Consider the following 15,369-nt stretch of genomic DNA (forward strand, 5'->3'; position numbering starts at 1 on the left):
ATTGCTTTTATAAGAGAGCGTATTTCAGTGAGATGAATTCTAAATAAAAAATCTATATCATCATAATTTGTATTTATTAAACTATTTAACATTTGTATAAATCGTATCACACGATAAGATGGTCTCATATAATAATTTGTGAATATAATTTGCTTAACCTTCAAGAATTCACAAAACCTTGTTCTATACGGTATTTTTGAGAGACCATCTCTAATTGGGCCGCCCATTATATATTTTTCTAAAATATTGTAAGTAGCCATTAAGAATAATGTAAGTAGACATTTAAGATGTTGAAATTAAGCATTAAGTATACAGTAAGTAGGCATTAAGGATAATGTAAATAGGTATTAATTTTTAATGGGTTGGACTTAAAATACGTCTTTTTAAAAAACCGGTCTTTCAAGAGACTGGCTATTAAGAATTTAAAAGGTTGGGACCGGGGTAATATAACTTCTTAATAGGCCAATTTGAGTTGAGTCACGCCAACCGGGTCATGGGCTAAATTTAAGTGGCTATTTTTTCTATGCTTTTGAGAATGGGTTGTGTGGCCCATCTAGAGTATGCCCCAGCCCAATTCCACTAAACACCAAACAGGTCTGGAAAAAATTTGAAAAAAGTAAGATAAATAAACAACTTAATTCCAAAAATAAGGTTCGTGAAAATTTATATCCCAAAATAAGCGTCCTTACATCCAAGCCTAGCCTCGGGAAGAGTCGCTGTTAGTAACAGCGAATGAGGAGAAAATAAAATAAAATTTAAAAGCACAAAATCGCTGTTACTAACAGCGACTTAAAAAAAAAAGAAAAAAAAAATTCCAACTATTTTCCTACACATAACAGCAAGCCCAAAGCCCATTTAATTTACCTTTCAAACACTTACTAATATCAGAGGAACTTACTTTAAAAACTTGTTATTGTTTGATTAATCTTCCGATGTGGGACTGTGGGTCGAAAATATAGTACATCTTCATCAGTTGGGTCAGGCAAAAGTGCATCTTCCTCATCTTCTCTCGTTCTTCGTAATCCATCACCTTCTTTTTGTATACTTCGAGCTCCTTGATGTTGGTCGTTTGGTTGCACATAAGAAGCTCAACTTCTCACAACTTTCTTGTTCCTATGTAAATTTGTGTGTAAACTGTTTAGTTGATCTTCCAATACAATTTCTATGCCAACCAAACAGAAACTTGTTAAAATCTTATCTAATGATATAATTATCAACTCAGATGCTGAAACTGGTGAAAGGAGCCTAAATGCTAATGTGGACATGCACCATAATGAGGTGGAGGAAGAAAGGGTTCCTGATACACCAACTTCATCAGAAAGCCTGAATCATATGCAGAGGAAACTGTCGTTTTTAGGGAGACGGGAATCAGGAACAGAGGAATCACTTGACGGGATGAGTATGATCAGCGAGCAAGAGAGCATAGAAACAACAGAAAAGCTCAAACCTGACCTGCTTTCCGAGAGAAAGGCATTGAGAACATTATATAAAGAACTCGAGGAAGAGAGGAACGCCTCAGCAATCGCTGCAAACCAAACAATGGCAATGATTACTAGGCTTCAAGAAGAGAAAGCAACAATGCAGATTGAAGCCTTGCAGTACCAAAGAATGATGGAAGAACAATCCGAGTATGATCAAGAAGCGCTGCAGATGATGAACGAGCTCGTAGTGAAGAGGGAAAAAGAGAAGCAAGAGCTTGAGAAGGAGCTCGAAGTATACAAAAAGAAGGTGATGGATTACGAAGAACGAGAGAAGATGAGGAAGATGAACTTTTGCCTGACCCAACTGATGAACATGTACTATTTTTTCGACCCACAGTCCCACATCGGAAGATTAATCAAACAATAACAAGTTTTTAAAGTAAGTTCCTCTGATATTAGGTAAGTGTTTGAAGGGTAAAGTGAATGGGCTTTGGGTTTGCTGTTATGCGAGTCTTGGCCTTGGAAAATTTTTTTTCCTTTTTTTTTAAGTCACTGTTAGTAACAGCGACCTAGGTTGTACTAAAACGGACACGGACACGACACGGATACGGGAAAAAGCCAACTTAAAAATAGCGGACACGGGGACACGTAAATGGTAATATAATAAATATATCAAATTGAAGATAATTTTACAATCTTTCATTTGATATATGTAAATAAACACTTTAAAAACATAAAACTCACAAAAAATGCAAATAAGTACCAAATAAACAACATGAGTGTTTAAAAATAGTCATACAAACCAAATCAAAGAAAACCAAATAAATAGGTAAATTTAACTTTGATCATCACACATCATCCATATATGAGGTAACGGAACGCTCAATATGACAAATGAAAACTTTTTAAGGACAAAGATAATATATTTAAACTCTCTTTTTAAGTGTAACACGCTGAGATTTTACAAAGTTATTATTTAATCTTTTAAATAACTTTTGGAGATTTTATAATTATATATTAAATTATTTAAATTAGTTTTAATAAATTTCTTTCATATAGGAATATAAATATTAACACTTTTATATTAAAAATAAATTGCAATTACTCAAATAAAGAGGTTAGAATTATATGATTATAATCGTATTAAAAAAAAATGTATGAACAAAGCAAATGTGAGTTGTTGTGAGAGAGTTAATCAAGAAAATAGATAAATAAAATAACAAATGAGTTAGGATTTTTTATGGGAGACCAAAACCCTTCCCTAACATCAGATTCACACACCTCCTCTCCCTGTTCTTCTTTCTCTCTTCCTCTTCTCCCTGTGAAGCCACCCCTCCTTCACTCTAGCAGGCAGCAGCCACGGTCGAGCCCCCACGAGCAGCCTGCATCCGCCAGCTACACCTCCTCCCCCACAGCCGGCAGCAGCCACCAACAGCAGGCAATGGCGGATCTACAATATAACCTTAGGTAGCAAATGCTACCCATGAATTTTGGAACACGGGGACCTTTGAGTAACTGAGGAGTTTATTTTCAGCTTTTTCAATTTTTTTTTTAAATAACACACGTGTCCCTTGCCGTGTCCGTCGCGTGTCCTTGCCGTGTCCACGTGTCCGGAAAAATATTAAAAAATTGGACACTTCATTTGGCGTGTAGGACACGGATTTTCGCGTGTCCGTCGCGTGTCCGTGTCCGACACGTGTCGGACACGCGACACGTCAGTTGACTGCCGTGTCCGTGTTTCGCAGACAGCGACTTTGGGCTTTTAAATTTTTTTTTTTTTTAAGTCGCTGTTACTAACAGCGACTTTGCGTTTTTAATTTTTTTTTTCTCCTCATTCGCTGTTACTAACAGCGACTCTTCCCGAGGCTAGGCATGGATGTACGGACGCTTATTTTGGGATATAAGTTTTCACGAACCTTATTTTTGGAATTAAGTTGTTTATTTATCTTACTTTTTTTCAAATTTTCAACAGGTCTGTATCACTTGAACGTTTACACCAAGTCTCTCACCTTATCTTTCGGGTTTATTGATCTCAAGATATGACCAAGTTTCGACTGTTTGGACAACCTTGCTGTGTTTGTTAAAATTTGAAAAAAAATAAAACATTTTTTAATATAAAATTAAAATGTTTGTATTAAATTAATTTCCAAAATAAGCTGATACAAAAACTTACTATAAAATATAATATTTCCTACTAATACATGTAAATACTTATTGCGAACAATTATGATACATACTCCTGCCTATAAAAATCCTTATTATAACTCATCAAAATACCTTCTTTAATTGAATTCGATTCCCCCGCTTTTCCTTTTTTTTTAAAAACTTTTTTGACGCTTTTTACTCTTAATATTTCTACTTATTTAAGCGTTGCATAGTAAGTATCTAAAATCTTCGTTTCTTTTAGACATTTGCTCAAGTGTCTATAAACTTCATATTTTATTGCAGTGGAACCACTATATTTCCTATTCCTATTGGTAAAATCACCTACTATGACGGTGACAAGAGTAAAGGAGAGGAGAATTGTATTTTTACAAATTGTTGTATAAGACGGTCTTGCATTAAAATATAAACTCCTTGTTTTCAAGTCGTCCCATAGAGAGGCGGTCTCTCACTAGAGTAATTTTTTTAGTAATTTGTATTGGATTGGGCATATGAGAGACTGTATCTTAGAGAATTGTTGAATATTTAATCAATTTTATTTTTTCACAAATTCTCATTTAAGACGGTCTCACTATGAGACAGTTTAAAACAACATTCATACTTAGAGTACTCATTATCAATGTTTAATATTGAACACGTCAAATTAAATATGCACTTTAATGTTTGGATATTAATAAACTCATTTTATTGAATTTGTGCTCCTTATATAAGCATATTTCGCTACGAAACAGTCTCAAACAAAAAACTGTTCGATTCACTTCTAAAATTCTAAAATAATTCTCATCTTTAAAACTCCTTTTAGATAAGTCACCTCTATGTTCCCTAGCTAAAATTGTATTTTGAAGACTAGTTACATTTATTTTACTTGTGAATAACATGCTATAAATTTAGGTAAGAACATATGCACAAGTTTTCAAGAAGCAACGAACAAAAACAAACAAAATGATGCCAATTAAATTAATATATTGATCACAAGTCTAATTTTTTTTTTCATACCAAACAAGCATCCATGAGCATTTTGTGGTCAAAGCTACTTTCACCTACAAGAATTATAAAGTTTTGTAACATCACTTTAATTCTTCCAAGTATTGTTCACCAAATCAACACAATGACACCTCAAGTCTTATCTACATTCCCCTTTGTATTTACAAATAATAACACATCAATTCTTTACGAAATTGGAATAAAAAGTTTTTTTTTCATTGAACAAAATACTAATATTAATTGATTAAAGTAAAATTATTTTAAAATAAAAATTACTATATGTTGTAGGTTTTTCCTGTTAAGAGAATTGTAACGTGAACCTCCTCATAAAAGATGTAAAGTCAATATTTTGTGTTTTTATCAAACCAACTAAAATTGAAAATTTGAGACTGTCTATAAATTTCGTTGTTCTTAAGAAAATTTGCTCTATTGTTCAAAACGAACAAATAAAAAGGTAGCATTTGGCAAAAGAGTGTTTAAATCAAATAAATTTATTTTACTTTCCTTTTTCATTCAATTTATCCCTATGAAATTGAGAATTATGCGTCATTGACTTAGTAATTAAGATTTTTTAGTTCACAAAATTGTATAGAAGTTTGATTCTCACCACTTACAGAAAGAATTAATTTTCTGTTATTTTTTTCCTATTGAATTCTCTAATAGCCTTAGTCCGATATAAAAAAATGGGAAGAAATTTGAACCAACAAAGAGAAAGTATGACAAAAATTAGGTTCCTCCACTTAATGATTAATCATCTAAATATCAACATCTCCTCATAATTGATCTCATATAGCCTTAAGAGCATGAGCACTAAAACTAGGAGAAAATAGTATTTCTACAAGAATAAGTTAGCACAATTTCCATGCATGTTTTGTTTCCATTAATCCATTATTGGCCTCAAAATGTTGCTAATCAAGGCACTACTCACACAATACCTACCAAAGTTCCATATTTTCTTGACAAGTACTATATCTTATTTCATACTTTGGGCAATATATAGTTATATATAATACTAAATATGTTGTGTCTAGAAGTTTCCATGGAGCTTAATCCATAAACTTTCTAGCATGCCAAATTATGATTAAAAAAAAAACAAATGCAATACAAAAATATATTTAATTATCATTTAATACTAATTAACATTTAAATATGAATTCAACATTTTTACATTAGAATACACTTTATTTTACATTCGCATCAATCAAAAGGAGGGGAAAATCTAAAAATAAAACAATTACAAAAGAAAAATTCTTAGAAAAGGTAAAAATCTTACAAGCCCCATTTGTGTTTACAAAATATATGATCCTACCCTTAATGAATTATTCAAGATCACCAACTAAAGTTGGGGCAACAATTCATTGAAAATTAGCAAAAAAAAAATGTTTAAGTGAATTTTATAAGTGAATGAAAGGTTTGAAAGTGCTCACCACCTTCTCCATGCTACCAAGCCATGGATTCTTAGCACGAGACGACACTATTCCATCATTTCCGGCTAACAATCTGTACTTATCTTTTCTCGTAAAATTGGTACATTCAAATCCTAATGTAGCCGCCAACAAACGTTGCACGTAATTTGCAACGTCGTGAGGACTTTTACCAGCTGAGCAAGTAGCCTCAGCCGGTAACTGATTTAAAAAAGTAACCTCATAAACGGGTCTAGGGTTCATAAAAAAGAAAAATGGATCCAAACCCTTCCACCCACGGGCCGTGGTTGCATGAAAGAACCCGACCCTATAATTCATAGCCACGGGTACAATTTTATCTGTCAACTCAGCAAATAGTGCACTAAACCTTAATAAAAAGGGTTCTCTACAAGTTGTTCCCTCGGGACACACCACTAAGTCCCCTTTTTCTAACTCCTTTTTAATTCTTTCCGCATCCACGTGACGAATACGGGTTAGTCGAATTGTTGGGATTGGCGAAAGTATTTCAGATACTCTAGAAATAGAATATGTGACAGCGGGAATTTTTCGTCCTAAGACGTAAGAAAGGATAACGGGGTCCATTAGGGTTCGATGGGTACATACGAAGAGGACGCCACCAGTGGTGGCGCCCGATGGTGGAGACGGTGGCTTGCCCTTGACTCGTACGCTACCACCGAAAAAGGCGGTCATGTAGGGCACCATCCATATTGGTAGGACTATACCGATTAACATTCGAATTATGGCTAGAACTACACCAATAGGGATCCATAGGAGGATTGTTAGGGCGGTGAAAGGCGTTGGCCGCTTTACTAATCGACCGTCGTGGAAGATCACTGGCAATGGACTGTTTAGGTCACGGTGGTTGTTCCGAAGCATCTTTGTCTTGGTGAATGGTGCATGGTCTTGTTCCTGAAAATGGATTAAATTCATTATTTGCATGGCGTAAAAAATATAATTTAATATATATAATATATGTTGAAATTTAAAGAAATATAATATTCTAGGTAGTTTTAAATGAATAAATTACTTTAAATTCGACTTAATTTAATATAAGTAATCTCTTTCTATTAAATAAGACAAAAGAATATTAATTATTATTTACAATTTTAAAAAAAAAATATTTTGTTGTTAACCAAATGCTTAAATTAGTGATAAAAAAATCGAACATGAAAATTTTAAAATGGATGATGGTCCATAATATATATTTAAACAAAGTTGTAAAAGAAAATAAAATTTTGCCATGATTAAAATTTAAGAGCTCATAATTTATAGTTTATGTACAGAATAATATACAAATTTTTGTATGAGACGGTCTATTTTGAGACACGCATTATGCATAGGCCAAAGAGCTCAATAATACAAATTATTAGTATCTAAATTTCTCATTTTAAAATTATTTTATTGAGAGATGATTTTTCACAAGAGTAACTCTTAAAAAAACATATGACAACATAAGTATAATACTTACCTTACAAAGGGACATAAATTTGCTAGAATCATCATTTCCACACCTTCCTAACCCTAATGAAGGTTTCTCATCCCCGAACAACTTAATAGCCCGATCTGAAACCGACCCAACATCTCGAACCAAACCCATGGCAAACCCAAACCGATTAACAACCAATTCACTCCCAATAACCTCATCAGCCTTCAAATGCTCCTTAATAAACCGCTCCACCATAACCCTAGGAGTTTTAGTCACCACAACTTTCTTACCATATTGACTAAACACCCTCCAAGCTTCTACATCAACATCATCCATATAAAACTTAGGCAAAACCGCCCGGGCCACGGATTCAATATCGGATATCCGTAGACCCACAACCGCGACAAAAGTGGTTAATTTAAACCCGAATTCCTCCAAACCGAACAAGTCAAGGAATCGGATAACCGGCCATAAAAATAAAAGTATAGCAAACCGAATAAGACCCGAAGCCTCAAATGCTATAAGCATGAAATATGAAAACGGGTCCGGATTCTTCACAAGTGTTCCTTCTAACTCTGCTATTACTGACTCCATTAATAATTACGTCGTTTTGATTCTTTTTTTTCTTTATCGAATTTGAAGAATTTTAAGGTTTTTAAAGGTGTATCAAAGAAATAAGCTGTTTATCAGTTTACAACTACCGTTAGTTTAATTTGCGTCTTCTTCTAAGAGTTTTGGGTGCTTTTTATAGCTTTTTATTTATTTATTTATTTTATTTATTTTAATTATTTTTATATTTTCTGGTGAGATTTTGGGAGCCAATGAATGAAAGGAGAGTACGCAACGCTAAGATATAGATATTGATAACTTAACTCTACCAACCAAGACTATATTAATTAGTATTATAGATTTGTTTTATACTTATGTTGAATTTATTTGGTTTAATTTAAAGTCCACATGGCGGCATAATGTATGTATAATACATGGGAAATTTATAATTAGGTCACTAACTTGCATACATGATACATGTAAGTACGTATATGTACGATCATATTTTTAGCATTTGAAAATAATTGCTTATTTATTAGAAAGTGAAAATATAATATAAAGTTTTAAAATTATCACGACAGTGCTTTTAAAGTGACCACTCACTAATTCATTGTTTTTGATTACAGAGTATTAGACTAAGGAAATAAAAAATTAGGTGATAAAACTAAACCTGAGTAATTTTAAAGTTGCATTTACTCTCCATCTATAATAATACCCAATTCTCGACTAGCTAATTTATTGATTAGTGGTACAACATTTTTATTAACCTAGAGTTTAATTAGAGATGGTATGGTATTATAAGTTCAAAGAGCTTGTAAAAATAATTGTGATTGGAGTATGTATTACCATCAAATATCCATCATTTAGATATAACTCACTTAACAACTACCATGTAGTGAATAACTAATTCTTGCATTCAAAAATACCTCCACCCCATTTTATATATATATATATATATATATATATATATATATATATATATATATATATATATATATATATATATATATATATATATATATATATATATATATATGTTTATTTTGGACATATTCTATATAATTTCATAAAATTTAGTTGTAAATCCGAAAACTAATCTATAGCTCGAAAAAGTAGATAAGAAATTTGAAATTGATAGGCCATAAATTTTTTAATTTTTTAAAAATATTGGTACCATGAAATTCCATCACCGAAATGTTTTCTAAAATTCCATGCAAAATTAGGTTGGAAAAAATAACAACTTTTTTCTTTTTATTTTAAAAAACATGGTTGTAAAGTTTGTTCAATCCTTTAGTAAAGCAATTTATCTGCCGTGATTATGCAACTTTATTTTGAATTATGTAAAAGAAATTTTAATTCTTATTTCTTAGTGGAATTATTTTTTATAATAAAATAGCTAGGTAGGTAATGGTCGTTAGGAATATAATATAGTTTGGGATATGTCTTAAATTTTTGACTTGTAAATGAGAAAATGAATATGATTAGTAGGTAACCATAAATAGTTTCAACGTTGAAAAAGTTTTTTAAGTCAAATTATTATTGATTTTAAAATTTTGTTTGTAATATGTATGTATTGTGTACAAGAATATGATGATGATGATGTGTACAAGAATATGACCTTTAATAACTAATTAAATTCTAAAATTAAAAATCTAATGGATTGTATAACTAATTTGAAAGGCTCATTCATGGATTTTGATCTATACAATGATGAATAACAACAAAATATATATAGAACATGTTAGAGATATTGGCCGGTTTGGCAACAGTTGTTTAAACTAATTATTTAAGTTAACTGTTAAAGAGATATTTAATGTAAATTATTTGTTATTTATTGGTTGTTTATAAGAGAAAAATAGATTAAATGTCAAAAATAAATAAATAAAACTTATTAAATTGCAAGTATTTTATAGTTGATTAACACATTACCTTTATTTTTATCAATAAAATTAATTAATTGTTTTTTCATGTCTAATCAACGATTTGTGATCTTAAAGATTAACAAACATGCCTTTTTTAAGTAAAAGATAATCATTCAATAACTTAAATATTGTCTACAACTTACATTAAAAAACATAATTAGAATATTATTTTTAAATTGGAGGATTAATTTAAGAACCAAGATAAACCATTGTATAAAACAGTCTTAGGCTTACTCTAAATATATTAAAAACAAAATAAATCAAAGTTACTAAAACATATTATATTAAATAGTGAGAATATATTTGTTTCAAATAAAATTTAGTTATAATTTGTATCAAGTGGTGGAAGGGATTAGTCTATTATAAGTCCAATTAAAAACGTCCACGTGTTGAAGTATAGGATAGCTTAATCCAATTTCTTGAAGTTGAATGTGACTGAAAATGGCCAAAGGTAGTGAAGATCTTCGAATAAACCTCCAAAACGAACAAAGGATACTAACCGGGGACGGAAGGCAGTCAGGAAAGCCCCTCCGACCCTCAACTCAGACGGAGATTGAATGTGAATATGACAACGGAATTAATTAGAGAGAATTTGGCATAACTTATAATGAATTTTTGGACTTGTTAAACTTATCTCATATAGATTTTTGACGACATTTATAGTATTTGGATTTGTACTGATAATGAAATTAATTGGATCTGCTTTATAAACTGATAATTGATGAAACGAATAGATACATAACTTGAAATTGGATTTCAATGTTTTATTGACTATCTTTAACTTGAGTTTGACTAAGTCATAGGCTTTGTTTGACTAAGTAATGAGGCCCAATTATAATTGGGACCTTCAGCCCAAAACAAATTAAATAGTTATTAAAACAAACCTTGGTCTCTCGTTGCAGGAGTATCTCCACCTAGGTGTCTTTGTTGAGCCGGCAGACTCTTTAGCCGTATCCACCTAATTAATGGGCATGAGTTGCCTTCTTTCATCCCTGTTTAGAATCTGAATATAGTTTTTCTATTAATGGGATACACATGGTACTATATATAATGATGATGAAGATGATGATAGAATCATATACTTTCACTGTCCATTGAAATTGCATCATTTTTTCTCAAAAGGTCTTACATAAATTTTTGTAATGTTACAATCTCAATAGGAAGGAACCCCAAAGGAGTATTGGATTGCAAAGTTGAGTAATAAATATTAAAAAATATAAATTAAAATTATCATCATTAACAAATTAGGAAAATTGTTAAAAGTAACTCAACCTTTACTCAATCCACCGAAATAAACTCAATTATTATTTAATTCTAAATAAACACACTTATTTACTATAATTGTTGAAAATAAATTCGACTATTTTTAATCCTAATTGCTTGAGTTACAAAGAAGATTTGAAGATAATTAGAAATAATAGGTAGGCTTACTTTTACCAAATATATCTAATAGGTGAATTCATTTAAAAATAAATAAAAAGTGGATTTATTTTCAATAAGTCAAAAATAATTGATTTATTAACAAATAATGCAAAAGTTAATTTGGATGCAAGTAACAAACGAAATAAATACAAAATATTCAGATCGGATAATTTAGATCAAATGTTTTTGCACAAGTGACCATATACCAAGAGTAATTACTAATTATGAAAAAATTGAAACAATGAGCTTTTATTAAAAAAATACGTCTTCGTGTCCGAGTCTAAGTTAGAACTTGTGCGCCGTTATTAATCGTGAATAAGAGAAGAACATGTTAAAAGTCAATAAAATTTACCAAAATTTTGTTCGTTGTTAATAATAGGGAACAAAATCAAGACAATGTCATAACGTTGAACAGTAGAAAAAAAAAGGATAGTTCCTTGTTCAACGAACCAAGCAATTCATTTATGTTTTTGTCATTTTTAAAGTTATGATATTATTATCCTTTTGTTCGTTGTTAGTAACAACGAATAAAGTCGTGAAAAATTCTTTTAACTTTTAACATTGAGCAAACCCTAATATTAGAATCGGACAATTTTAGAAATTAAAATTGCTCAAACTTATTTTGAAATTTTTTTTTTTTAAAAAAAGGTCACTACTTTCAATTGTTCTACTAACTATAGTGTTAAATTTTGTACTAACAATTGTCATTGGACTTGATTAAATACGAGCAACAATTAACTAGGAAAATTTGAAAATAATAAGCAAATTTAGATAAAAAAAAAGTCAAAAAATATGTTTGGAGTAAACTTATTTCAAAAAATAAATGCCTCCCAATCCAATGCTAAATGTTGGATATGTCTGCATTTAACAATAGCAGTCATTACTAAGGATGAGTTAATAAAATCGGCCAAAGAATCATTCATTGTTACTAATAGTGGGCCATTACTTAAGCTGAGTCAACAAAATTCAGCCAAGTAAACGGCCGCTCTTACTAACAGGGGGCAATTTAGTTGACTTTTGTTGACTTTTTGATTGTTGTTAAATTTAGATGTTAATGGCCCTCTGTTAGTAACAACGGCCGATTGCTAACCACACTTCTTTTGACTTAGCTTTAGTAATGGCCCGCTGTTAGTAATGGCCCTCTGTTAGTAACAGCGAACAAAAACAACCCTTAGCATTAGGCTGAAGGACACTTATTTTTGAATATAAGTTTAACCGAAGTAATTATGAATTTCTTTTGCAAAAAATGCTTATTTATTCCTAATTTTCACTAACTAGTGGGCCTCGCCCAAATTTGGAGCGCCTTCATGGCAAAAGTCTGGAATTATTTGAAAACGTTATCACAAATTATTAGGAAATATTGTGAAAGATTGAAAAAAATGAGATTATTTATCTACTTAATTTCAAATATAAGATTGGGGAAAATTTATGTCCCAAAATAAGCTTCCGTACATCCAATCCTAGCTTCGGGTAGAGTCGCTGTTAGTAACAGCGAAAGTGAAAAAAAAAAAAATTAAAAGCCCAAAGTCGCTGTTAGTAACAGCGACCTAAAAAAAAATAAAAAATTAAAAGCCCAAAGTCGCTGTTACTAACAGCAACTAAAAAAAAAAAAATTTTTTTTTTATTTTTTTATAATTTAAGTCGCTGTTAATAGTAATAAAAAAAAAGAGTATGGGTCTAAAACAAAAACTAAAAAGAAACTCTCAGTTTCAAAATTCTCATCATTTTTTACAAAATCCAAATCAGGAGATCTTGGGTCTAAACTTGTGGGTACTCTATTTGGGTATAGACGTGGGCATGTTCATATTGCATTTCAACAAAACCCTAAAACTACACCTGCTTTTTTGATTGAGCTTTCTACTCCTACTAGTGTTCTTGTTAGAGAAATGGCTTCTGGGTTAGTAAGGGTTGCATTGGAATGTGATAAAAAGTGGGATAAAAAAGGGATGAAATTGTTGGAAGAGCCTCTTTGGAGGGCTTATTGTAATGGGAAAAAGTGTGGGTATGCTTTGTGCCGGGATTGTGGGCCCCATGAGTGGCGGGTGTTACAATCTTTGGGGCCCATTACGATGGGGGCGGGTGTTTTGCCCGGCGGAGCCGACGTAGAGGAGGATGGTTAGGGCTGCACACGGTCCGGTCTGGTCTGGTTTGACAGAAAAATCAGACCAGACCAGAAATTCCGGTCTGGAAATTTTTCAGACCAGACCAGACCAGTCAAAAGACCAGACCGGACCAGAACGGTCTGGTCTGGTCTGGTCTGGTCTACGGTTTTTTTTTTTTTTTTGAAATTTTTTTGATTGAGTGAGAATCTAAGATAAACGATAATTTGTAAACAAAATACATCATCAAATCCAAAATACATCATCATCAAATACCAACATTGCAAACTACAGATATACCTCTATTGCAAATTACATATTAACATTCAACATATCAAACGCTTTAGTCTACAATTGATCATCGACATTGCAAACTACAATTGATCATCAACAATCTATTTAGTCTACAAACGAGTAATACCAACATATTAACATTCAACATACCAAACGAGTAATACCAACAAGTTTAACATTCAACATATTATACGCTTTAAGAATCTAACTAACTCAAATTTTTCTAACTCACTTCCATTTCAATCTCAATTTACAGATATACCTCTATAGGAAGTATATATGATACAGTTCCAAATAAGTTTCTGTGTATTAGTGATTCCTTCAGCAGTAAAATGGAATGTAGGCCAGCGCACATGCTTGCAGACGGAAGATTAGAAAGAGCTGGGAGAGCAAGGAAATCTACACATGGGTCTCACAGAGTCACAGTAATCATCAAAACAGCCCATATCCAGTAATCATCAAAACAGAAGAATAGAAGATATCCAGTAATTCATAAACCACTTCAAAGCAATGCAAAAACTGAAGTTATGTCGAAGAATAGAAGATTCAAAGCAATTTATAATTAACAATAAAAAAATTAGTTACGTCGAAGAAGAAATGGTGGATGAAACAAAAACCCTAAAAATCAAAAACTGATAAAAAAAACCCTAAAAACCCTAAAAATCAAAAAAATCAACCAATATACTTACATTACGAGATTCTACACTTGATTCCGTGGTGAATGGTGAGATTGGAGAATGAAGAACCACAGAAGCCTCGAAGAACCACTGAAGCAGAGGCGTTTGTCGACTGTCGAGTGTCGACTGTCGATGCTTGAAGAGCTGAAGGAACTAGGAAGCGAGGCGAGGCGACTGTGTCTGTCGACTCAGGCGAGGCGAGGCGAGGAAGAGAGAAGAATGGGAGAAGGAAGCACCGAAGCAGTCAAGCAGAAGGAAATAAGGATTTAGGAATATAAGCCGGCCTTAAATCTAATCCCTATTCAGTATTCCCTAGACCATTTGAGTTTATTACGGTTTATTGGTCCGGTTTGGTCTACAAAATAAAAAACCGGGACCGGACCGTAAAACCGTTTAAAAAAAAAAAAACCGGACCAGACCATTCAGATCGTAGACCAGACCAAATAGTTAAATTACGGTTTGGTCCGGTTTGGTTTACGGTTTAGACCAAACTGTGTTCAGCCCTAAGGATGGTAATGGTGTTCAGTTTGAGGGGGAGTTGATGTATATGAGAGCTAAATTTGAGAGGATTGTCGGATCTGAAGATTCGGAAGCGTTTTAACAACGACTTAAATTAAAAAAAAAAAAAAAAATTTTTTTATTTGCTGTTAGTAACAGCGACTTTGGGCTTTTAATTTTTTTTTTTAGGTCGCTGTTACTAACAGCGACTTTGGGCTTTTAATTTTTTTTTTTTTTCACTTTCGCTGTTACTAACAGCGACTCTACCCGAAGCTAGGATTGGATGTACGGAAGCTTATTTTGGGACATAAGTTTTCCCCAATCTTATATTTGGAATTAAGTAGATAAATAATCTCATTTTTTTCAAATTTTCAAATATTGTCTTATAATGAGACCAAATACATATGGACCGACTCATTTTTAATTTGGTGGTTTTTTAATTGTTTTCTATCGCTTGGTTGTGATCAATTTTTGACCTAAAGTTAATCGA

The 15,369-nt window shown here is 32.0% G+C and overlaps 3 protein-coding genes across 3 annotated transcripts; 2 read left to right on the forward strand and 1 right to left on the reverse strand.

Annotated features, from left to right (window-relative positions):
* Nucleotides 1–1,164: 1,164 nt before the first annotated feature.
* Nucleotides 1,165–1,848, forward strand: LOC130802425 (myosin-binding protein 3-like). Its single transcript, XM_057666446.1, has one exon. It carries the CDS (start codon nt 1,165–1,167, stop codon nt 1,846–1,848), a length of 684 nt encoding a protein of 227 aa, XP_057522429.1.
* A 3,842-nt stretch (nt 1,849–5,690) lies between these two features.
* On the reverse strand, nt 5,691–8,137 carry LOC130802741 (glycerol-3-phosphate acyltransferase 5-like). Its single transcript, XM_057666791.1, has 2 exons — nt 7,461–8,137; nt 5,691–6,901 (listed from the first exon to the last, which is right to left on the reverse strand). The coding sequence occupies exons 1-2, from the start codon at nt 8,010–8,012 to the stop codon at nt 5,963–5,965; spliced, it is 1,491 nt and encodes a 496-aa protein (XP_057522774.1). The 5' UTR covers nt 8,013–8,137; the 3' UTR covers nt 5,691–5,962.
* Nucleotides 8,138–10,330: 2,193 nt separating this feature from the next.
* Nucleotides 10,331–14,982, forward strand: LOC130802426 (protein MIZU-KUSSEI 1-like). The gene is made up of 3 exons (XM_057666447.1): nt 10,331–10,448; nt 13,001–13,413; nt 14,890–14,982. The coding sequence occupies exons 1-3, from the start codon at nt 10,331–10,333 to the stop codon at nt 14,980–14,982; spliced, it is 624 nt and encodes a 207-aa protein (XP_057522430.1).
* The last annotated feature ends 387 nt before the right edge of the window (nt 14,983–15,369 follow it).

Source organism: Amaranthus tricolor, chromosome 16 (assembly GCF_026212465.1).
Source record: "Amaranthus tricolor cultivar Red isolate AtriRed21 chromosome 16, ASM2621246v1, whole genome shotgun sequence".
Taxonomy (NCBI): domain Eukaryota; kingdom Viridiplantae; phylum Streptophyta; class Magnoliopsida; order Caryophyllales; family Amaranthaceae; genus Amaranthus; species Amaranthus tricolor.

Coding starts and splice junctions, on each gene's coding strand:
- LOC130802741 (XM_057666791.1), bottom strand. CDS start 8,012: ATGGAGTCAGTAATAGCAGAGTTAGAAGGAACACTTGTGAAGAATCCG. Junction 6,902..7,460: donor AATTTATGTCCCTTTGTAAG/GTAAGTATTATA, acceptor ATCCATTTTCAG/GAACAAGACCATGCACCATT.
- LOC130802426 (XM_057666447.1), top strand. CDS start 10,331: ATGGCCAAAGGTAGTGAAGATCTTCGAATAAACCTCCAAAACGAACAA. Junction 10,449..13,000: donor AACTCAGACGGAGATTGAAT/GTGAATATGACA, acceptor CTAAAACAAAAA/CTAAAAAGAAACTCTCAGTT. Junction 13,414..14,889: donor TTTTGCCCGGCGGAGCCGAC/GTAGAGGAGGAT, acceptor TTCAGCCCTAAG/GATGGTAATGGTGTTCAGTT.
- LOC130802425 (XM_057666446.1), top strand. CDS start 1,165: ATGCCAACCAAACAGAAACTTGTTAAAATCTTATCTAATGATATAATT.